This window comes from Aristolochia californica, unplaced genomic scaffold, assembly GCF_029961685.1.
Source record: "Aristolochia californica isolate CCGP_79_NKW_82.1479 unplaced genomic scaffold, dmAriCali1.0.hap1 SCAF_10, whole genome shotgun sequence".
Lineage (NCBI taxonomy): Eukaryota > Viridiplantae > Streptophyta > Magnoliopsida > Piperales > Aristolochiaceae > Aristolochia > Aristolochia californica.
Genome location: NW_027181771.1, coordinates 35,688,565 through 35,712,935, shown reverse-complemented (window position 1 = coordinate 35,712,935; position 24,371 = coordinate 35,688,565). Strand labels below are relative to the sequence as shown.

At 39.6% G+C, this 24,371-nt stretch overlaps 3 protein-coding genes and 1 non-coding gene across 7 annotated transcripts in view; 3 read left to right on the top strand and 1 right to left on the bottom strand.

Moving 5' to 3' along the window:
- Positions 1–2,977: 2,977 nt before the first annotated feature.
- Positions 2,978–3,051, top strand: TRNAD-GUC (transfer RNA aspartic acid (anticodon GUC)). The gene has a single exon. It is a non-coding gene; the product is annotated as a tRNA-Asp (tRNA).
- A 1,189-nt stretch (positions 3,052–4,240) lies between these two features.
- On the top strand, positions 4,241–7,782 carry LOC137938764 (filament-like plant protein 7). The gene is made up of 3 exons (XM_068783800.1): positions 4,241–5,903; positions 6,009–6,099; positions 7,058–7,782. The coding sequence occupies exons 1-3, from the start codon at positions 4,297–4,299 to the stop codon at positions 7,565–7,567; spliced, it is 2,208 nt and encodes a 735-aa protein (XP_068639901.1). The 5' UTR covers positions 4,241–4,296; the 3' UTR covers positions 7,568–7,782.
- Positions 7,783–8,531: 749 nt separating this feature from the next.
- Positions 8,532–9,390, bottom strand: LOC137943219 (NDR1/HIN1-like protein 6). Its single transcript, XM_068788910.1, has one exon. The coding sequence runs from the start codon at positions 9,388–9,390 to the stop codon at positions 8,623–8,625; it is 768 nt and encodes a 255-aa protein (XP_068645011.1). The 3' UTR covers positions 8,532–8,622.
- Positions 9,391–11,708: 2,318 nt separating this feature from the next.
- Positions 11,709–24,371, top strand: part of LOC137942648 (uncharacterized) — a 39,799-nt gene continuing 27,136 nt past the window's right edge. The window contains exons 1-7 of one of the 4 annotated variants that reach the window (XM_068788374.1): positions 11,709–12,194; positions 13,426–13,528; positions 13,855–13,961; positions 14,061–14,129; positions 18,136–18,251; positions 18,528–18,582; positions 18,722–18,842. In XM_068788374.1, the coding sequence (XP_068644475.1) occupies positions 13,863–13,961; positions 14,061–14,129; positions 18,136–18,251; positions 18,528–18,582; positions 18,722–18,842 (460 nt within the window). In that variant the 5' untranslated portion in view covers positions 11,709–12,194; positions 13,426–13,528; positions 13,855–13,862. Of the gene's footprint in view, positions 12,195–12,659; positions 12,743–13,425; positions 13,529–13,689; positions 13,709–13,826; positions 13,962–14,060; positions 14,130–18,135; positions 18,252–18,527; positions 18,583–18,721; positions 18,843–24,371 lie in introns of those variants that run through there. The other 3 variants (XM_068788375.1, XM_068788372.1, XM_068788376.1) reach the window with 3 other exon arrangements.

Here is a 24,371-nt window from a genome sequence, read left to right as displayed (position 1 = left end):
GTTGCAACGTCTCCAATAGCATGCTCTTACTTCGTCTTTCCCTTAATAAGTCATCAAATTTGGTGCTTTTTGATCCCCAGTTGCTATGGGGAACAAAGGACGAAATACAATCGATTCCTCTATTTAAGTGGTTCTCGCTTCTCTTTGTTCCTGTTCCTAACTCCTCCCCGGGTAGTTCCCAATGTTTGGCACTTTCCATACAATGTGGGTGCAACATCAACAAATTCGCTCATGATCAAGTTACAACCTAAGATCTATGAAAATCTTATGTTAACTGTTCGTATTTCGTTCATTCCATCGGTATGCTCCCAGGTACCTGTAATTGTGATCCGTTTGCCAGAACCAAGGGGTCTTTCTGTGGAAACCTCCACGAACAATCGTCGTTTTTTGATGGTTTTTCCGCTTTTCACAGCTGCTCTTTCCACACCTCCGGATATCTGGTGCCAAATCGTCGCCCGTTTCCCTATTTCTTCGATAATAGAGTTGGCTATCTCTGTGGCATCGATTGTACAAGTTCGTGAAGAGGGCAGGACGAGTGGAATGAGGGAGAGCGGCTCGATCGACAAAAAAGAGGAGTAAGCCCCCTAGAACCTGGCAAAGTGACTATCAATGAATTCCCGAGTCATTCTCAACCATAATATGCGATTCATTCCCGTAATGATTATAACACACAGAAGACTCCTTACCTTAGGAGCGGGATGAGTGATACATCCGGCGAGCGCCGGTGAAGAACGCAAGCAAAGCTGGAGCTCGGGCATTGTTATATTCAAAAAAGAGAAAGGAGGCAGACTGGTAAGAAGGCCGACCACATAGGGGGAGCGAACCGAAAAGCGGAGCGGACCAATCTTCCGTACCGCGCGGACTGCGTTGGCCTCCTCCCAGCTTCAAAACTCCTGCGCGCGCCTGACACTAGCGCACAAGCCCCAAGCCTACAATTGCAATAGGTGCTTCAAGCCCTCTTCACTGACGCCCAAAGTTGCAATAGGGCTATAAAGCGCCTTTACCTTGTTGCAATAGGCGCTTCAAGCCCTTACGCGTGCTTCAAGCACTCTTGCTATCAGGTAGAAAGCCTCAAGCCTACAATCGCAATTGGCGCTGGTGCCCTATTCTATTGGGCCCTATTGTGTAAAGGCGCTTTATAGGCAGGCTTCAAAGCCCTCTAAGCCACAGATATATAGGGGGCAAAGGTACGCCTTCCCCTATCCCTAACCTTTCTCCATGAAAGTTCTTGCTTGGAATGCAAGAGGTCTTAATAACAGACCTACGATGAGGTGCTATGATTCAAACTGATAAGCCGGCTATTGTGATTGTATTGGAGACGAAGGTGAAAGAGAGCCTGGTGGAAAATCTGGTGAGAAGGTTGGGTTTCGAGGGAAGTAGTGTTTGCTGTCATCCTTCAGGATCTGCAGGAGGATTGTGGATCCTGTGGGATGCAAAGGAGGTTCAGATCGATCTCGTTCATCAGGCTTCAAATCTATTACAGTTTGAGTTTCTGAGAAGGGGGTGGCCCAGCATCTAAAGGAGATCCCGATTCTGATCTCCTTATTTGATCTGCTCCAGTGGTGACTCGTTTCGTAGGCTCGCAGAAAGAACTTCTTTTTCGAGAACCGTATATATGTTTTGATCGCCAGTTCATACTAGATCCAGTTGCGTTCGATTGGAATTGAGAGAATGACCTTTACTCTTTTGACTCCCGAAGTCACTCTCATCAACTAGGAGTTGAACTACTACAATCGCTGCCTAAAGACCACTAACTCGTGTGAGGGTTTTGAGCTTGTGTTCGGGTCGAGATAGGCAGTAGTATATATAATTATATATAATACTCAAAACTCCACTCGCACTCGTTGCCTATAGACGGCTCACTAATACTGGGAGATGGACCGTTTACTGAACGAACGAAGTGAGGGCCAAGGGAGAATGTCCCCTCAACCAGGGGACACGAGCTAGTTTATTATAGTAGTCTCGAGCTAGCACTAGTATCCCCGCCAAACCGAACGGAGAACCGACGAAGGAAGTGTTAACGGAGTGAGTTAACTCACGTAGTGAGGGGGATAATAGCTAAAGAAATTAGACTTATATATATATGGATCTAGTATAAGTATATAAGTATCAATGCAGTGAATTGTTCCAAGACCGATCCTATCCTAATAGCTTTTATTGACCCAGAAGAACGAGATTCACTTGATTGATACGTGTACCAAAAAAAGATCTTTCTTTCGAATCATGTCATGAAGGGCGTACCTTGCGCATAGAAAAAGAAGATGTTCGATTACTTGTCGATCCCTTCCCAGATTTACGGGTTCTACCATTAAAAAAAACTGCTCTGCGTATTCGCATAGTATGATGGCGATCGGGCAGGTATGCTCCTATCGTCTAGTGGTTCAGGACATCTCTCTTTCAAGGAGGCAGCGGGGATTCAACTTCCCCTGGGGGTAGGGTACTACGAAAGGAAGTTGATCATGGATTCTCAATAAGCCTAGAATTTCTTCTTCCAGGGTCGATGCCCGAGCGGGGGACGGACTGTAAATTCGTTGGCGATATGTCTACGCTGGTGCAAATCCAGCTCGACCCAAGAATTCACCGATCCATGAAGATGATATAACCAATCCGTCCTAAAAAAATGCATGATATGGAGGAAGAAAGAGTCAATCTTTTTATATATATTATCTCCATTCCATTTTCTTTGTTTTCGCATGTTCTTCTGTTTATAACGATAACGATTTATGATCTATAAGTATAAAGTCTAAAGGAGAAAGACTTTTTTCATTGTTCGAAAGATTCTCAATCGATTTGGCAATAACCACAGGATTACTAGTAATCCGTGTCACTGTCACTATATATCATATCTATGATGATATGATATATATATATCATTCGTGTCTCTGTTACAATACGGCGATCAAAAATGGTTCGAATGAAATCAAACAAAGAAAGACGAAATAAAGAAAGATTTGGAGGCTGTACACCTAATTTTCCTGGGATTGTAGTTCAATCGGTCAGAGCACCGCCCTGTCAAGGCGGAAGCTGCGGGTTCGAGCCCCGTCAGTCCCGATCCGATGAATCGATCAATTCATTTATCCATTTTCTGTGAGGAGGGGGGACAAAGAGCAGGATCTAATTCCCAGCAGGACTGGAGGATCCTTCTATCGTTTCGCATTTCTCATCGGACAAATAAGGTCAAGGAAAGAAAATGACAATAACTAGTACTGATTGATGGGGGAGAGACATATGTAGGTTGGTACAATCGGAGGTATCACCATACCATATTCAGGATTCAAAGAGATACCCGGAAGGTCTGGCTTTTTTCTATTTTTCAAGAACAATCGAATAGAGTACCCATATGTTTCCCGGGAGCATGGTTCCCGAAGGCCAGATGAACTCGAAAGTCAGTCCCTTCCACCCTCCGCGAAGAGACTCGTATGAAAGGAGAGGAATGAACGCCTACCGTTGACCGGCTTCCATTTCGGTCCACACTGCCTTCTAAAAGACGAGAGATGCTGTCCCCTCATAGTGTCAGAAGGAAAGAGTCAACGAAGAGCACTAAAGAGTCTACTATTATGGGAGCCGGTTTAGCTAATGATGGCTTCACTTCCCCTTTCTTGACTTTATTCCACACGCTCTTTAACTTAGAACAATTTCTATCGGCTCCGGCTTCAAAGGTTGTTTGTTTTATTCCAAGCCCACCTCCTGCTCTCTCCTAGTCAGAATTTTTGCGCCTTCTATCGTACGGCTCCAGTGCGATTTTGTAAAAACTAAATCCCATCCCCATCCCATCGTCAGCATGCTCTCTCTATCTCTTTTCTCTTGTCATGCCGGCCGATAATCTTTTTAAGTAGCAGACCTCTCCATATATTCTTCCCTTCGTTCTCTCTTTGTTCCCAGTGAGTTCTAAAAAAAGAGCGATTTCTTAGGATACGTTGATGGCACTCATACCACCCATACGTGCTATCGTCCACAAGCTTCAAGTCGAAGGGGTTCCGAACATGGGGCTATCTAAATATGGAAGAAGGCACGAACTCCTATTCTGCTACGAAGTCTTTCTGGCTCTTGCATCCTTCATCATTAAGGCAAAGAATGCAATAGATAAAGATGTCATAGCCTTGAAGTGAAGGTAATAGGTTTAGGTTGTGTATGGGCTGCTTTTTCCACTGAGAGAGTCGAGGCTCATGTAGATAGCATTCGCTCCAGGTCTTTGCTGAGGAAGGAAGTCCTCAAACGAAAAGGTTGATTGTAAAAACAAGGAGGAAGAAACTGAATCCTGTGGCAGCTGGTTCAGGTGAAAACAAAGATAATAAGATGATAAGTTTTCTGGTTGAGAGATTGTCTGCAACACAGGCAGAAAATAAAATCCTTAAAGAGAGTTTGAGCAAGACAAATAATGAACTTCAGTCCTCAAGGGTAATGTGCACACAAACTGCTTCTAAATTATCACGGTTGGAGTCACAAATTGGAGATTCTTTAAAAAGTCAGATTGGCTTGGAACTTGTGAAGACGACTGGACCTATATCATCTGAATCTACTCTTGTTTCAATATCTGAGGATGATGAAGTAAGCTGTGCTGAATCTTGGGCTTCTGCGTTAATCACAGAACTTGAAAATTTTCGTCATGGTAAACCAAAGGCACAACCACCAAGTAAGTGTATTGTAGTTCCGGACCTCAGCTTGATGGATGATTTTGTTGAAATGGAAAAATTAGCTATCATTTCTGTAGAAGACCCATTTGGCTGGTCTCATTCTTCTGATGAAAGTAATAGAAGTGTGCTGCCTCTTGAGTTGTGTTCAAAAGGTCATCCTCTGGAAGCAACAGGGAAAGAGTTGGTTCCAATTGGAGGTAACTTTACCTCTAGCAAAAACTTTCCAAGCTGGCTTCAGGATATACTGAGGGTGATCTCGGAGCAGAGTTTTGCCACACAAAGAAGTAATGATGAAGTTCTTCAGGAGGTTAGAGTTGCTTTGGCAAACATGAAGCATACCATTCCAAGTGAAGTAACTGAAGCCAGAAAGAATGACCTCACATGTATGAGCGGTTGCTTAACTTGGAGAAATGCAGACTCATCTCTGACAAAGGATTCGTTTGATGCTGCAGACAGTGCAAATATGTTATTGGCTGAAATTAGCAGCCAGACAGTTACCTCAGACTTTAGTAAATCAATGTCTAAAATAGTTGAACTCATTGAAAGGGTTGATAAGCAGCAGTTATTTTCGGGAAACAGTGGAAGCTCTACAGACTACATGGTGCGTGTTTTCCAATGGAAAGGTTCTGAACTAACTGGTAATCTTCATAATTTCATTCATATATGTAATGAACTTGAAATGGGAACAACTGATGTCGAGAAATTCCTCAGAATATTGGCCGAAACTCTAGAATGGATTATGAACCACTGCTTTTCCCTACAGGATGTTTCAAGCATGAAAGATTCAATAAAAAAACATCTTGATTTGGATGAGTCGCACAGTGAAAGTGAAGTTGAAGTGGAAGACTGCAAAGATATTTGGCTCCTAACAGAGAAAAGATCTGAGGTAAAGTTGAAAGAAGACAACAAGAGACTGAAAGATGTGCTCAAAAGTATGGAGTTTGAAATAAAGGTTTTGGAAGAGAGACTTCAAGTGAATATTAGTAAAGAAGAATCCTTAATCACTCAACTTCAGGAATCTCAGCAAAATGTCACAAATTTAAATGAGGAGCTGGCTGTTCTAAAAGAATCACAGAGACTGAGTGAGGATCAAATAGAAAATCAAAAATTGCTTAATGCAGATCTTGACACCCAACTGACGGTTGCAAAGGTCGAATTGAATGAGGCGCGACAGAAGTTCTCGTCTCTGGAGGCAGAGCTAGAGGATAAGAGTAACTGTTGCCATGAATTGGAATCAACTTGTCTTGAGCTCCAACTCCAACTAGAAAGGTAGTAACTTGAGATATCCTCTATGGCAATCTAAAATATACTAGTAATGTGACTCTTATTTTATGAAGAGCAAGTTTGGTGATGCTAACCCGATATCATTTGCAGTGTGGCTAATAAAGACACTTCTGAGTATGGTGTGGCTAATAAAGAAACTTCTGAGTATGGTATGGCTAAGGAGGCAAAGCAACTTCGAACAGTAAGCCCTTTTCTGCAGTGAAAATTAAATTTATAAGTTGATTTTCTCTTTTTAATTGGCCTATTTTTTTAGCAACCTTTAACAAGATTACCAAGCTTTATAAAAAATAAAAAAAAACTATGAGAAGGCTGACATAGTCCAAATGTGACTGCATGAATTACTCATGAGCTACTTTTTTCTGTTTATCTGAATCGGTGACTAGAATCTTGTTAAGGTTGTCAAAGAACACAGAGATATGTGATGCAATCAGTTCTGCCAGCCAAAGAAACTAACATATTTCATATTCGCATGAAAAAGTTCTTGCATATGACTGCACAGGCTCCCTGCTGCTTCATGTTACCAAATGAAGTTTTTTGTCTTAATTGAGCTAATTTCATGGGTTAAGAGTGCTAACAGGTGGTTTATATACAGCTCTAGTTCAGGGTTTATCTTAAGATGATACTAGATATGCTAAAACCTTTCAAAAGAATTTTCCTGTAAATTGTAGCAGCAGGTTTCTTCATGCTTTTTTAGAGTTTGTGTCACACCCAAAAATGCTTCCTACATTGCTCTTGCAATTATATGTGTGCTGTCACACTCTGTACTAAGATTTTCTAACTTTCAAGCAGCATGATACTGTTAAACACACTTTGATAATGGAGCTGTGAATGGGACAGAAACCATACTGTAGGCTAAAAGTGTCATTTGTTTTCTAACATGTTTTACATGATTCTGTCCCTGCAACAGCATTGCATGTTGATATTCATATCCATAAAGTCATATTTTGGATCTTTGTTTAAATGGTAATCATTTTATCTGGTAATAGTTAACATTTTATATAAGCAACACCATCATAATTGATCTCTTCTAGGTCAGAAGATTGGTTTTTCTAGATCGTTTTCCTCAATTAATTAACCCCTTTGTGTTGATTATCATAGTTACAGGTCACGTTTCACTGATGAAAATTGTAATTTTGTAGGACTGGGAGATAACAGCAGCTTCTGAAAAGCTGGCTGAGTGTCAAGAAACTATCCTAAACCTTGGTAGACAGTTGAAGGCCTTGGCTTCACCACAGGATGTTGCTCTGTTTGATAAGGTGATTACCACTACTGGCACTACAAGGACCAACTATAGGTCATCCCTACTTGACCAAATGATAGCTGAGGATGATGCCAAAGCTGAGGAGCTCTTATCTCCAAAAACTAAAGAAATTATTTGTACAAGCGACTCTCAGGGACCACAAAATCCTAATGCAGGTCTTTTGTATGGTAAGACACTTCCTGTCAATCAGTACACTAGGAACCTAGAAGGTTTGGGACGCAAGGCCTATAATTCAAATGAAAACAAGGGGAAAGCTGAGGTTGGAGTTGGATCTCTTGCAATTGTTCCTAGGAAGCAAAAAATTGGTGGAGGTTTTCTTAGGAAGCTACTTATGAGGAGGAAAAGGGGGGACACCAAGAAAACAGTTCTTGCAATTGCAGCCCACTGACCAAGGTGAATCCATTGAGTACCGAGTACCTCTGTGCTGGTGATGATTTAGTGAGTTACAATTACTGGTTGAAGGGACTTGTCTTGATGAGTTGAAGGATTTTTGTGTTACAGGCATTTGTGTAAATATGTGTTTCTATGAAGAATGGTTATGTTGATACTTCTGTTTCCAAGATAAAGAAATGAAAACGGATACTGAATGACATGAAGTAATGAGATGGATACTGAGTGACTTCCACCACGCAAGTTATCTCCATTATTATATTTAATAAAGAAACTTTTCCAGGAGGTGAGTCAACTCAGATGAGTTCCATACTAGTGGCAAGCTTCTCTCTGCTGCTTTCAGGTTGTATACTGAGCATTTTGAGGCAGACTAAGAAAGCCCAAAGGAGTATATTGACTTGATGGTCTCCTAGAGACGTGTTCAAATATTTCCTGTAAACGATCTCTACGGGATCTTAGCACAGTTGTTGCGTCACGGGTTGAAGCTAATAGCATCGTTCGTCATATTTTGCCACATATCCCAAAACAAAATTGGGGGGATGACAAAATCATTAATTCATTAATGAGGAAGGAACTTTCTATCTTGTTCAAAGTTGCCTCGAAAAATTGCTTCGGGGTCTTTTGCAAGCAGATAAATTTGTTCGTCATCTCTTGGCAGCTAATCCCCTATCCCTATCACAGGGAGGAGGACAGGGACAAGGTGGCGGTTGACAATTTTCATTCAACCAAAGAGCGTATGAAATCTTTGAGATGCATGTATTCTGATTTTTCAGAGCTCCCCTCAAAAAACAAATATGTTCAAATTTGGTGTTCTTTACCCAATACTCTTAATAAATTTACATTACATCATTGTCTAGGTATATATCTATCTCTCTTCTAGCTACGTACCAAACTGTCAAATTAGTGAAAACAATACACAGAGTGAGATATATGGATTTGGAATGGAAAGGAAGAAACGGCGACTCCCATCACTGGATTATTGGGAAAGACGTTAGACATGTGCACAAGAAGCAGCAAACGATGATGCAAACCCGATCAAAGAGTTGGCATATTTCAGTACTTGATTTCTACATCGTATTTGCTGGAAATGATGTTAACTTTCCGATTGGGAGACAAGTTATCAACCACCAATGCACAATGCACTATGGCTTTCAGCGGACTTGTCCGGATGGAACCAACCTCTACACTGAAGGGTACCCTCACATAAATGTCCAACGGGATTCGGCCCTTGCGCTTGTTGTCCATCAGAGCTGACTGCAGACCTGATCCAAACTCGCTTTTCCCCTTCAACCCCACATTGATGGTTGTCGTGTTGTGGTGGCCTTGGTAGAAAGTTGGGAGTTTGCCATAACAGAGGGTGGAGCCAGTGTAAGTGACTGCGACTGCACCATCATGGCCATAGATAATGGCAACATTGTCATTCGGATTCTCCGCTCGGACTGCAACATTGAATTCAGTGTAGAGGCTGAAATCAGAGTTGAGGTGGAAGGCAGCAATTTTCATGTTCGATATCTTATAGTTGGGGGGCTTAGGTTTTATAAAGAAATAGACGTAGGAAGCTAGAAGGAGGAGGAGAAGTAGGAAGACCATGAGGAAGGTGCAACAACAACAAATGCAGCAGCAACAGCCACCTCGTCGGTGGGAGTGCATCTTGGAATGATACCGAGGGATGTTCTTGCGACGGTACGGAGGGGGTCGCAAGTGATGATCGCTGCCATGCTCCGATAGCATTACATATCCTGGGCCATAATTTGGTGCAGGGTGCATGTAGGATGACTCCACATCCATAGGGTATGCCCCATGTTGATGATGATGCCCCATGTCTTCTTACTACTTTTTGTACTGGAAATAATAAATGTAATCTCTTGAAATTAGAGAAACCAAGGATTCTTCCTTCTTCCGGAGAGGAGAGGAGGAAAAGGGAAGGAATTTTTTCAATGAAACACGTCAATTGCAACATAAAAGGCAAAACCCATTCCCTCCTCTACTCTCCAGAAAACGAAGAAACCGACAGGGGGGAAGATGGAAGAGGAGGCCAAGGGCAAAAGAGAGGAGAGGTGTTAAAGGGGGAATTTGCAACTTACAAGCGGATGTTTTTGTTCGTTGTTCCTTGGGAGGGAAATTGAGACCCACCCCCTGAATAAGTGCTATCTGCACTCATGAGGGGTGGACAAAGAACACATGTTGGTCGGAGGATGCGGGTGCCATTTGTTCCTCTCTTTCCTTGTCCTCCTTTAGACTTTGAGTACCTGTACAACAATAAAACAACGCGTCTCTTCCGCTTAAAAATAGAAAAGGCACAAATAACAAATGATGGTTTGTCCCTCAATTTTCTCCCGCAATTCCCCCTTTTCCCTGCCCCAATCTCTTCTACCTTATAAAAATTCTTTTGTTTCATCCTTCTTTTCTCTTTCTTCTTCTTTTATTTTGAGTTCAGATTGGTTAATTAATACGTGCAGTACCAAAGGGCTAGTGCCCTCCAACCATAGGATAGCTACTTTTGGGGGCAAATACATCTTAAACTATAAGAGGAGCCAAAAGAGAATACCTGCTTAAAATAGAATAGATGCTAGAGAAGATGGAAGTTTAGTGAATATAGTGCATACAGGCCGGTGAAGAGGGGCTTGGAGAGTTGAGGTACCAAACCAAGGCTCCATAGTTCAATACAAACCATACATAGTGCTTCAATAGATGATATGTGTTTTTTCCAAATGGTAGTGTGACATCTAACCTTGCTTACTTTGTATATATGTTTAAAATTTTGTAGCATAAAGTTGCATTATACTCAAATTACAACAAGTCAACAAAATATTTCTCTTTTTAAAAAATTCAATACCTAATGATCAAACAAAGATTTAGTAGACAATTTAAAGAAACTTGTAACATTCGATCTAATTGATCAGTGTATGTGACTAATCAGTCATTGTTTTTCAACATTTGGTCACTTAACGTAATTGACTAATCGATCATTGTCACCAAGTTATGCATAGCACTTCAATTGTCACCCTTTTCGAGATTCAAATTAACTCAAAATTTGCTAAAAATATGTTTTGAGTTTCAAATAAAGTTTAAACTCTACAAAATCTTTTGATATAATTCTAAATTTTTTCTAAAACATATGTATAAAACTGTAAGCATGGTTTTCAATATATGAATAAGCTAATGCTGGAATTCAAGCTTTGGAAGAAAGAAATTAGAAATCTCTTACATTGCTAGAGTTTTTGAAATCTACACAAACCTCAATGACTCTAATCTTCAACTCTTCGACTCCTCGTCTTGTAAGTTCTTCTTCACAATAAAAATTCTTCAATATCTTATTGCTTTGGGTCCGGTCAATGACTATCTAAGCCGTCTTATCATGATCGGACGACTGAGATAGCTGTTTCACATGTTTCGCACTAATTTTTTTTTGTATTGGATCAACCATTATATATATAGTGGGTAATTTTCTGGTGTCTAATTTGTTATTAATTTTTTTTAGATATATGTCTTGGAAAACATAAAGTCGTATTAGATTTTACCTCTAAGATAAGACGGCTGAGATAGTCATTTCAAATGTTTCTCACTAAATATTTTTTTTGTATTGGATCAACCATTATATATATATAGTGGGTAATTTTTTGGTGTCTAATTTTGTTATTAATTGTTTTTTTAGATATATGTCTAGGAAAACATAGTCGTATTGGATTTTACCTCTAACTTTTTTTCCTATTTTAAATTTCAATTTAGAGCTGTAAATATGTGGGAATTGAAACAGGTAAAGAGTTATTTCTTATCCATTTAAATTATCCACTATCTATTTCCTTTCTGAAGAAGAAATTAAAAAAATTCAAAACTGTTCCACTATTTATTTGGATAATTAGATGCTCTAACATGTAACATGTATTGGCTGAAAATGTTTATTGAAATTTGTACATTTTATGGAACTCAATCTAAAAATATTAAAGAGTGGAACAGTTTTGATTTTTTTTACCCATGTAAACGTAAATCCAGAAATGTTTACGCTCGGTGAAAATTTTGTGCCATAGCACGAGTCACGAGTGGTCGAATGGTAAAAACGTAGTATACATAGCTCGGTATAATTTGATTCTGTCCAACTTTGGTTGCGCGGGAGCGTGTAGGCTCACAGCGCTCGCGGGGGTTGGCGAAGACGGACGGAGAGAAAGGATTCGCATCCTGTTGCTACGGCTTCGGCGGCTTTTGAGTTTGCCGTGTCGGTTGGGTGGTGCGGTAAGGCGAGCGAAGCTGCGACAGACTGTTGTCTGGACATCATCTCTCTTGGCGCATGTGATTGCATGGCAAGCTCCGTCGCCCTTAGCTTCCCAATCTGTCTCGTTTGTCCTTTTTGTTAATTCCTTAATCGAAGAAACGAAGTACTTTCCATTTTCAAGACCTGTTCGGAGACCGAATTCAATTGGACTCAGAAATTTCAAATGCACGATAGGCTCATCGTCCTCTAGATCGAATTGAGCGCCGAAGTCCCCTCTTTCTCTTGCTGATGATGCTTCACCAATGCCGGTACCTGAGCCAACTGCACCGCTAATGCCGACAATGCCCCGCCGGTTCATCAGCTTCTGACGACGCACCACATATTCCTAGCTTCTCCTCGGATCCAACTACTGCCGGTACTTATGTCCCACCACCAACATCATCATTATTATTTCTATTATTGTAATCGTCGTAATCGAAATCTTACTTTCCCTCTCTCTAAAAGGAAGAAATACGAAGAAAAATATTTTTGAACCTTTGTCCTTTTCTGCTACTGTTTTTTTTAAGGTATTCGTAGGGAAACGAACAATATTTTACTCTGCTATTATAGTCTAAAGTCCAGACCTTCCCGTGTCCTGGCATCTCTTTTAAATTCTGTCGGCTTTCTGGCTACATCCCTCTGGTTACATTATTCCCTCCATTTGACTCTTTCGATCTCTGCTTTGATCTCCTTTAGTAGTTTCTGCTTTTGTTGTCCAACGATTTTGGATCATGTTGAACTGTAGGGCCAGGCATGTGCTACCGCAATCATTCGTCTTTTCTTTCCCTCTCTCTACCTCTTACTTTTGTTTCATTTTTTGGATGGTGGAAGGGAATGAAACAATGGGGGCATTCTCTGGAATGAGATGAGATGAGAATTAGACGTCGTCGCCGATGCATCCCTTCCTGCTCTTCTCTTCAACCGGTATAGAGGCATAAAGTCACTCGCTTTCTTTCTGCATTTATCCTGGACCCTCTGTTACTTTTCCACAGCGTTTACGTTGGTTCAAACTCATTCTGCATGTTCTGAGAACATATCGAACATGGGTGGTTTTGGACTTTTCAGTTCCTTTCCTACCACTCAATCATAATCTCATCGAAGTTCTTAGATCAACTCTGTCGTGCTTATCAAAATATTTTTTGTTGCCACGTGTATTATGTCATGGATGCTCGGTAACATGTCGAGCCACCCCGTGCTCGTTCAATGAATCTGTTTTCTAGCTGAATCTAGTTTGCCTCAGATATCACGATGTTCGGTTGTGTGTTTTGAAGCATTCTATTAATGGAGCTTTATTTATTTGGAAAATTTGTGCATGTCTAAGCTAAGTCAAATGATGTTCAGGTTCATATTTACTAGTTAAATGAAACTATAGTGATTTTTATTTTAGAAAATTTAGGTAACCAAGCATGGATTAGCTGATCTAAAAAATATATTTATGCTTCAGCAATATTGATCTTTGTTACTCCCAGACGTTTGGCGACAATCTTTGTTTAACACTTATTAGATGCTTTCATTAAAAACAAAAATAATGGCGACACTCTATTTGAGCTTCTACGCAGCTATTTTATGACATTCATATAAAACTCAGTGGGGGCTTCCGGATACAGGTTGATGAAGATGAAGTCTATTGGAGGGAGAAGAGTAGATGTGAAGAATTTGTATGGGGACATAGTTTCGCTCACCTGATACTTCAGTGGGCTCAATGCTTTTGTGAGTATGGATTGTGTATTCGTTTTTGCAGCTTTTCTTTCTTATTGATTTCCTTTATAAGTCACCACTGTATGGGATGGTAATGTTGGGTAAATGAATCTTAACCGTCTCATGTTTCTTAAATGCATTTCATCTAAGATCTACTCTATTGTGCTGGAAAGGTCTATTCTTGATGCAAAGGTGAAAAGTCTCTTCTATGATCCGGAGTTTATTTGGTCCTTTTCTCTGGTTTGGTTCTAAAAGGTCCAGTAGTCTTCTTGCAAAAGTAATTAACTCGAGATGGTATTTCTATTTTCAGTCAATTTCTGGTGTTTCAATATTGACAGCTAATGCTATGGTTGGATCAAAATCATGGATTGGGGGACTACTTAATCGTTCTGGTAACAAGCGCCATGGAGTAAGGGCCCTTGATTATTGCTTGAGCCCTATTCAGGTTAGACTCTTGCTGCATGATGGATGCGATACACTTTTCTGCTAGCAGATTTACTTCATTACATGTCATTTGTCATTAATCGTATGATCTGTGGCTCAGGAACAAAGATTGCAAAGTCTTCAGGAAAGATTGCAAGTACCTTTTGACGAGACTCGTCCTGACCATCAGGTATACCTTTATCTCTATTGGTCAATCGGTTTTGTTTTTGACGTTCAGAAGGAGAATACTAATTGAATTCAAATCTATATTTACAACAAAGAAAAGGAAATACTAATTTTATGAATCTTATGTTGATTTTTTTGAATGTATCTTTGTGTTAAAAATAGTGAAGGGTATTTTTGTCTTTTTACATATGCTGTGGTAGCTAGATTTTTGCATTATCTTATTCAACATGTTTACATGTGTCCCTGGATTCATTTTTCATGTAGTTTGAACATATCTATTAGGAAATATAAGAGATTTAGTGCATTTAAATGAGTAGGGGTACTTTTTCACCTCATAAAAGATGGGGAGGTTGTGCATGATCCCCAAGGAGACTGGTTTTAGAAGTCTCTTATTCTTCCTTCTTCTCTCTCAATTTCTCTCTTTCTCTCCTTCATTTTGACCTTTTTCATGGTATCAGAGCAGGCTATCCTAGTTTGACGGTTTTTATTTCTTCTGTTTTATCCCTATTAAGGACTGCGACTTGAAAAGGAAGAGGCTCTTGGAATTCGTGCCTTGCTGATTGGTAAACAACCATCCTTTTTTCTTTTGTCTCTGCTATAACCTTAGGGTTGTTGGTTTATACTACCTTTAGTGCAGTTTAATTATGATTTAGAGCCCTAGAAGGACTCATTGGTGAGGGTTTCTCTCTCTTTGCTTGGTACACAATCCAATACTGGGTTTTTTGTTTGCTTCAACCTCTGGAAAGGGTGATGTCAGCCCTGGATTACTAGTTTTGTGTGATTTTTGAATGTCAAGTCATTCTATTTTGGTGAAATTGGGCCAACATAGGTTTGTGAGAGCATTGCATAGAAACCCTAATTTTCTGTGAAGTGGGTTCCACCTATGCTGTGCACCTAGCCTATTAATTGAAGTTTTTATTTGCTGAATTCTGGTTGATTTGTTATTATCATGGCTGATTCTGGTGAAATATACAGCCCTTCAAGAGAGGTGGGGAATTCTGATGGAAAAGATCCCATTGTAAGAACTTTTGAGAAGTTGAATGGGCAAAACTACCTTAGCTAGCCTAAATCAGTACAGATGCATTTAAAGATAAAGTGAAAATGAAAATATATCAGAGATGATCCCCCTTGTGCCCATGAATGACGACTGGGAGTCAGAAGATTGTCAGGTTATAACCTGGATGATTAACAGTGTTGATTCTAAGTTGAAGAATCAATTTATGAATTGTGAGATAGCGAAAGAAATGTGGATACCCCTAGAATCCTTGTAAGTACAAGAGAACAATTTGTCTCGAGTGTATTTTTTAGTCTCAAGAGGTAATAGATTTGTTACAATGTATTACAATGAATTTGTAGGGGTTTGGCAGGGGACGCATCATCCGTTTACTACAGATGAATGGGAATTAAGATAATGGCAGAGTCGATTGTTGGTTGCTAAATTTCTTGATGTCCTGGGTTCTGCATTTGATGGAGTAAAAGCATAGTTACTTGCTTCATATAATGTACCTACTTTGTCTACTATATTCAACTGAATTTTGTCTACTATGTTAGAGACTTTATAGGTTCACCTCTATAGTGACACCTATTGTTAGGTCACCCTTCTCTAGCAAAATTGGTTCAAATTTTCTTGCATTTCCTTCCAGTTTTTCTATTCAGTGTGACTCATGCCAATTGGGCAAGCATCATTGGACACCATTTCCATTAAGTCATTCCAAGAGTAGTCAGAAGTTTGACATTGTTCATTCTGATGTTTGGAGCCTTGTCCTTTGACTAGTATGTTTGGTTACAAGTATTTTGTTTCGTTTATTAATGATTTCAGTAGATGTACTTGGGTATATCTCTTATGGGAGAAATCTGAGGTGTTTCATGTATTTCAAACTTTTTATAATGAAATAAAAAATAGGTTAATATGTCTATTCGTGTACTTCGCACTGATAATGATATGGAATTCATGAATCACGAGTTTGATTTATTTTGTCAAGAAAGTGGGATTATACATCAATCTTCTATGTTTTACCCCACAACAAGATGGCGTGCTTGAACGCAAAAATGGTCATTTATTAGAAGTCGCTCATACTATGTTATTGCATATGAATGTTCCCCAACCCTATTACGGTGATGCAATTCTCACTGCATGTTTTATTATAATTAGGATGCCTTCTTCTGTGCTTGGGAGGTAAGTTCCCATATAGATACTTATGTCATCTGTTACTGTATTCCTTCCGTCTCCTCGTGGGTTTGGGCATGTCTTGCTTTGCACATGTTTGGTCCTTCTAGAGATAAAATCCTTGTGCACTTAAATGTGTGTTTCTGGGATATTCTTGTATACAGAAGGGATACAAATACTTCTGCCCATTCACTAAGAAGACGTTTGTATCTACTGATGTGATGTTTTTTGAGGATACTCTGTCCTTTGTTTCACCCACCGTAGACACATGTCCTTCTGTTCCAAGTCCAGAAGTAGTTGTTCTAAATACTGTGAAGGAAGTTCCTAGTTCTTCATCTGGTGCTACTTCTAAGAAAGCCACTACAGGTATATCATAGACGGTGAGTGCCTCAATATCCAACTGTTGTTCCCTCTCTCACATTGGAGCATGACTCGCGTCTATGGATCCTGAGGTAAGTGATCTACACCTTATTTTTTTGTAACGAAGCGAAAATTTATTAGAAACACAAAACAAACATACAAAAATTAGAGGAGCTCTCCCCCTACCACAAGGGATTGGAGGGAAGCTCCATTTTTAGCAAGAGAATCACCAAACGAGTTTGTTGATCTCGAGGTGTGAGTCCAATAACATTGAAGGGGGGAAAATAAGATAATTTTTTTTTTTATGAAGGACACTCCAATGATGCCAAGGAGGGGCTGAGGAGGTTGAACACCAGCTGATGATGATCAGCAAGTCATCTTAGATGATGAGGGATCCACTGAGATGATTTCTGAAGAGGAGGAGACCTTGATGAAGGGAAAAAAGCTCAGCTTTGGTGGAGTCAGCAGTACCCATTTGTCCCGAGTAAGTGAGGAGGGATCGGCCATCAACATCATGGATGACATCACCAAAGCCAGCAATGCCAGGGTTCCCTCGGGCGCTGCCATCAAAATTCAGTTTAAGAAATCCAGTGGGAGGAGGGGATCGGGCCTTGTTAGTGGGTGGACGTTGGTGGCAGGTCATACCGGCATTAATCAACCAATTGAGTTGAAGGGAGAAGCTGAGACTTGACCAATAATCTTGTTGACTACCATCTCGGGACAGCAAGCCTTGAAGTTGAATTCTTTTATCTTTTTAAATATGTTGTAGTCACTTGAGTTTGCGTTATCTTATTCAGCATGTATTGATGTGTCTCTAGATTCATTTTCATATAGTTTGAATATGTATATTAGGAGATATAAGGGATTTAGTGTTTTTAAGTGATTAGGGGTATTTGTGTAATTTGTATTTTTCACTTAATAATCGATGGGGAGGTCGTTCAGGATCCCAGGGAGACTGGTGTCAGAAGTCTCTTCATTCTCCCTTCTTCTCTCTCAATTTCTCTCTCTCCTTCATTTTTACCTTTTTCAGTTTTAGTAATGCACATGATGAAAATTAAGTTGTTCGATTTCCAATTTCATATGTGCTTTTTACTGCACGAATATATTACTGACAAGTTCCTCATTTCATAAGCCTCTCTCCTTGTTCAAGATTCAAATTTGTTTCTTGTTCTTGTGTCTGATACAAGTTGCACAATTTTGTGAATATTGGTTTTCTGCTTTGTTGCTTGTTGTCTTTAAGACTTTCTAAGCTCCCTTTTTTTTAAGTTTTATTTTCAAAAAAATTATTTTAGGCATATAGTCTTCTAAAAATGGCACCTTTGAAGATTGGATTGTCTGCTCTCTCTCTCTCTCTCTCTCTCTCTCTCTCTCTCTCTCTCTCTCTCTTTCTCTCTCTCTCTCATGAATTTTTTTAATTTTTTTTCTCTGGTTAGTGCAATTTGTTTATTAGATGTCTCCAAGTATGCCACTTTCTTATTTTTAGGATTCTCTCAAGGCTTTATGGAATGCAGCCTTTCCAAACATTGACCTTAAAGGCTTAATCTCTGAGCAATGGAAAGAGATGGGTTGGCAAGGTCCAAATCCATCAACTGACTTCAGGTACAGTATCACATCTTTTATATACTTGTTACATGTTTATATTCTATATGTTTTGACTAAGTTTGTGGAACTGTGAAGTGGGCATCTTCTCGTCATGTTTCTTGTTGTTTTTATTTAGTTAGTGAAAACAGGTGATTGTGTGGATATCATCCACAAGTTTTACTTTTAAGTGTACTTGTGGTGTTGCCTTATACTTCTTATTTGTTTTCTTATCTTTAATGGTGTTCATGCTTTTTAATAGCATTCCCTTGTAATCAGAGAATCTGTGTTTCTCAGGGGTTGTGGGTTCGTTTCGCTTGAGAATCTATTGTTTTTTGCAAGGACATACCCGGTAGGCCAAAGCATATGTCTGTCCAGCAATTCCAAATGAAAAAAATTTCATATTAAGCTTTTTCACATTTTATCAACGAAAGTCCGGCATAATTATTTATTCCAACCTGTGACTAATATTGTTAAATCTCTAAATGAAGGCTTCTTTTCAAAGGTTATTGTTCAAAAAAGAAGGAGATAGAGCCATGTGGGAGTACCCTTTTGCTGTTGCTGGCATCAACATCTCATATATGTTAATACAAATGTTGGATCTGTATTCAGGTTATCCTTCAAACTATTTTATGATTTTTTAATGGTTGTTGTCAGTTCCTTCCAACCCAATAGTGGACATTACCTGTCCTTAATGAAGAAAGTGGGTTTATTCTTGGTTTTGATTTCTAAGGAAATATGGAATACATATGGATGTGATGGCTTTATCATTTCATTCAGGCTCTTATATTTTTTGAAACCGTGTCTTGTAGGAAATGAAAGTTCTTGAGTAAGTGATTATGTTTCTCAAATGATTTTTTGGAACTCATGAGTATCTGTTAAATGTTTTATTTCGTTTTGTGTTCCTTTTATTGAGGTTACTTTGGGAAAATCTGCTCAGGGGTATTTTGGTCATTTTACATCAACATATGTTTTATATTTCTATGTCATCTTGTTCTACATGTTTTATTATGGTAGTGGTTTAAGTTTGACGTATTTTGGTAGTATGGGAGTTATAAGGAGTTAAGTGGTTAAGTAGAAGGGCATTTTAATCATTGTATTAATCACTTCATTTAATAGAGAAGTCGATGAGACTCAAATCTGAGCCTCTTTTTTTCCTTCTTCTCTCCTCTTCCATTCTCTCTCTTCTTCAATCTTCAATTTTTTCATGGTATTAGAGCAATAGATCGCATTTGGGAGGCCCTATTCATCGTCAACATTCTCAATTGAAGGAGGCGACTTCCTAGAAGAGGGGTTTTCAAATTTCTTCCACGATTGGTTTGTAAAAACTCCATATTTTTTCATTCTTTCTCTACCATAACCCTAGGGTTAATGGTCTTGCTGCTTATAGAGCCGTTTGGAAGTCTTTAATTGCCCTAAGAGGGTTTATTAGGCTGCAAGAGCCTCTTCCTTGAGATGTGTGCCAAGTTGCCCCTGCCCAGTACCTGTGTCATCTCTGTTTTGGATCATTTTTTCTTAAAATTGCATTGTTTGTTGCTGTTGGAGGTATTTCTCAAGTGTGCACATTAAGATTGTTGCTCTAACCCAAATTTTGAAGTGGGACCCACATATTGGTCCACACATTAGACTTCGAGAAGTTCACTTGAGGTTGAATTGGGTGTTATTCTGCTGGTATGGCTGATTCAGGTGAAGTGTATACTCCATCTAGAGAGGTTACTAGTTCTGATGGGCAAGACATTATTATTATTATTACTTTTGAAAGGCTGTCTGGACCTAATTATCTTAACTGGGCCAAATCTGTCAAAATTTATTTGAAAGCCAAGAAGAAGACTAGAGATCATGTTCCTGCAAATGATGATTGGGAAGTAGAGGATAGTCAAGTTATGACATGGATTATTAACAACTTGATTCTACATTGAGGAACTAGGTGATGAATTGCGAAACTACAAAGGCTATGTGGGTGTCATTGGAATCACTATATGCACAAGAGATTAACCTTTCTCGTGTGTATGAGCTATGTGAAGTTGGGTTCAAAGCTCATCCCAAAATGACTAGCCAACTTAGGAAACCTCTTTTCCAACTAATAAACTCAAGATTTTTGTACTCACTAATCCTTGTGGGACTATTTCTTAACACTCTCCCTCACGTGTAGACCCTCTTTTGTGGCTCTACAAGTGGATAATTTAGGTGTAGGCCCTCTTTTGTGGCTCTACAAGTGGATAGTTTAGGTGTAGGCCCACATATGAGTACCTGCTCTGATACCAAGTAAAGTTGGGTCCAAGGCCCATCCCAAAATGACTAGCCAACTTAGGAAACTTTTTTTCCAACTAATGAACTCAAGATCTTTGTACTCACTAATCCATGTGGGACTATTCCTTAACAAGCTGTATACACTCTTCTTTGGTCTTAAGAGGGGTAATAGATTTGTTGTCGAATACTACAGTGCATTTCTGGGAATTTGGTAGGAAATCAATATATATCATTTGTTTACTATAGATGAGTGTGAATTAAGGAAACAACAAAATCAATTGTTGGTTGCTAAATTCCTTGATGGGTTGGGGTTTAAATTTGATGGGATTAAGCTCAGTGCTTGCCTCAGATGATGTACCTACACTATCAACCACTTTTAACAGGATTATGCTAACGAGACCACAATTGTACCCAATAGGGTAAAGGGGTTAAAATAGTGGAAGCTAGTGCACGTAATATTTTTGGTTCTACAGAGTCATCCAAAGGCCATACCAGTGGTGGCAGAGGTCGAGGTAGAGATAATTCTGGTTGAGGTCAAGGTCGAGGCCGAGGTGATGGTAGGTCCAAGAGGAAGTGTAGCCATTGTGAAAGAACAAACCATTTCTCAGATAGGTGCTGGATCAAATTTGATAAACAAGCATGGGCCAATTCGATTATTCATGACAATAATGACAACCACACTGAAGTGGTGGTGACTATTGTTACGTCGAGGGCTCCATATAAGATACACCAGTTACTTCAGCAACAGTAGCAGATTGTGCAACGTATAGCTCAACTTTCAATTGCATCCCCTTCAGCATCTGTGGCTCAAGCTTCTGTTCCTACAGCCACTCTGGCAAGTTCAGGTATGTCTACTCTTCATGTGCGCCCATCATCTACTTGGGTCTTTGACTTAGGGGCTACCACTCATATGTCAGACATGTTATTATAAATCATGTTAATCTAGCTGATGGGTCTATGTTTTTTGTTGAAGGAGTTGGTACAGTCACTTCCGTGTCTTTCTTATCTCCTCAGCTTGCGCTACTTGTCCCTAAACTTCCTTTGAATTTGTTATCTGTTAGTCAATTAAACAAGTCCATGAATTGTTTTTTGACCTTCTATCTTACTCATTATGTGTTTCAGGATCTTTCAATGAAGAAGATTATTGATTTTGCTCGTGAGAGGCGAATTTTATTATTTGGAGAGCCACTTGCCAGATAATACTTTATATGTGTTACGCTTTGTAGTCTCACCTCTAAAGTGGCATTTGCAATTAGGCCATCTAGGATTTTAGTGTTGTTGTTGTATGTAGATGACATTATATTGTCTGGTAGTTGTGTGCTGACATTGAAGAAGTTAAATCTCATCTAGCAAAACATTTCCAGATTAAGGATCTGGGGTTACTAAAGTATTTTCTAGGGATTGAAGTTGCAGAAAGTAAGTAAGGACTTGTCTTGACACAACAGAAATATGTAACAGATATGTTACAAGAATATGGACTATTGGGAGTCAACCCGATTGATACTCCAATAGAAATTAAAAATGATCTCCATGATGATCAGAGTGCAGGGCTAAATGTTAAGACAATGTACTAGAGATTAGTTGGTAAGCTCATGTATGCTATAGTTACTCGACCAGATATCTCATTTGCAATGAGTGTAGTGGAGCCAATTTATGGAACACCCACGTAGGGTCCATTTGGAAGCAGCACAGAATGTTAAAATATTTGAAAGGGTCACAAGGAAAGGTCTCTTTTTTAAATCCAGTGATCATTTGAAAATTGAAGCTTTTAATGCTGATTATGATGGTTCCAAACTGGACATGTAGTCCACTATTGGTTATTGCATATTTTTGGGTTCTAACTGGATAAGTTGGAATAGTAAGAAGCAAAATGTTGTAGCTCGGTCTAGTGCTGAAGTAGAATATAGAGCGACGGCTCACACTGTTAGTGAATTGTTGTAGGTGAGGTTTATGACACAGTAGTTAGGCTTCTGCATGATGAACCCATGACTATGCATTGTGACAACTGAACACCCATCTTTATTGCCACTAATCTAGTATTTCATGAGGGGACAAAACACATAGAGGTGGATTGTCATTTCATTCGGGATGCTATTATGAGAAAGGAGGTAGTTATCCCATATGTTCGGTTTGGTGATCAGGTTGGAGATGTATTCACTAAAGCCTTGGGAAAAAAATGAATTTGTGATTTTTTGTGACAAGTTGGGTCTTATGGACATATATGCTCCAGCTTGAGGGGGGGTTTGAGAAAATCTGCTCAGAGGTTTTGTTGTCTTATCAGACATATGAAGGCAGCTTTAGCATCTTTGTTCACCCACATTGTTTTCCTTTGTTTTTGAAATCCTCTATTGTCCTTTGCTTTACTTTATTTATTTTCTACTGTAGATGTGTTTAGTTTGACTTGCATAATTTGGATCCTTTGGCTCAGTATGGGGAATATTTAGTGTGGGGTTTCAAGTTCAAGTCACTAGGGTAAAAGGGTGCTACTAAAAAATTAATCAAAATAATTAACAATCGACATTGCCAACCAACTATTTGACAAAGGATCTTCCCGAAGATTGATTTTGATTTTCTGTTTCGATACCCTGATTTCGTTTCCGATACATAGATATAGAAGTTTAAGTTATAAGATATAGAAATTACAATAATGCCCTTTCATAAATACAAATATATGATAACATCCCCCCTCAAATTGATGCTGGTAAGTCAACCAATAACAATTTGCCAACCAAAAATTGATGCCGCTGCCGAGTCATTGCTTTGGTGAAGACATCAGCCACTTGGAGATCCGAAGAAATGTAAGGAAGAGAGATCACCCGACTATCCAAGGTATCGCGGATAGAATGACAATCAACCTCAATGTGCTTGGTACGTTCATGGAAAACAGGGTTGGTGGCAATCTAAATAGCACTAGTGTTATCAACATGAAGAGGGGTAGAAGTAGTCTGAGGGAACGCAAGCTCCGCAAGAAGACCGCGTAGCCATACAATCTCAGAACAAGCAGTAGACATGGCACGATACTCAGCTTCAGTAGAGGATTTAGAAACATGATCTTGTTTCTTACATTTCCAAGAAATTAAGGCATCACCTAAAAACATACACCAACCCGTAGTAGAGCGACGGGTATCCGGACACCCAGCCCAATCAGCATCACTATAAGCAATAAGTTGAAGAGAGGAGCCTGCAGGAAAGAATAACCCACGAGTAGGAGAACCTCGAAGATAGCGGATGATGCATCGAACTGCAGCAATATGAAGATGACGAGGAGAGGATATAAACTGACGGACCTGATGAACGGCATAGGAGATGTCGGGGCGAGTAGTGATCAAGTAGATGAGACTCCCAACCAAGCGCCGATAGAGAGTAGGGTCATCTAGAAGGCCCCCTTCATCTTTCCTATATTTGACATTTACCTCCTAAGAGGCTTAATTGGAGGAGGGCAAGGAACAATATCCCAAGTGTGATTCTCCTCAAGTGCTCGAAGTTCTGTTTGCATTGCATGCTACCAACACTCATGTGCCATGACCTGTTTGTAACAAGTGGGAATGGAAATAGAGGATAAAGTAGTGACAGGAGAGATAGTGGAGGAGAAACCATACCAATGAGGAGGCCTAGAAGGGCGAGTAGACCGGCGAAGAGCGGTGGAAGCTGGAGTAGGAGTAGGATCAGGCGCCAGGACAAGATCGTGAGGGGGCACAGAGGAAGTAGAACCAAACTCATGGCCACTATGTCGGCCATACACAAAATCAGGTTTGAACCTTAATTGGCGGAGAATCATCAAAGCAAGGTAGAAGAGATAAAGAGGCAGATGGCTGCTCAACATGAGATGGAAAAAAATATTGATTGTCTCTTGAATTCAATTATGTATTACGTTTTTGTTTTTTGGATAGT

Bases quoted from the DNA above. Each gene is read 5' to 3' on its own strand.
- LOC137943219 (XM_068788910.1), bottom strand. From the start codon at position 9,390: ATGGGGCATCATCATCAACATGGGGCATACCCTATGGATGTGGAGTCA.
- LOC137938764 (XM_068783800.1), top strand. From the start codon at position 4,297: ATGATAAGTTTTCTGGTTGAGAGATTGTCTGCAACACAGGCAGAAAAT. The intron at 5,904-6,008 runs GTAGTAACTTGA...TATCATTTGCAG, and splicing joins CTCCAACTCCAACTAGAAAG to TGTGGCTAATAAAGACACTT. The intron at 6,100-7,057 runs GTAAGCCCTTTT...GTAATTTTGTAG, and splicing joins AGGCAAAGCAACTTCGAACA to GACTGGGAGATAACAGCAGC.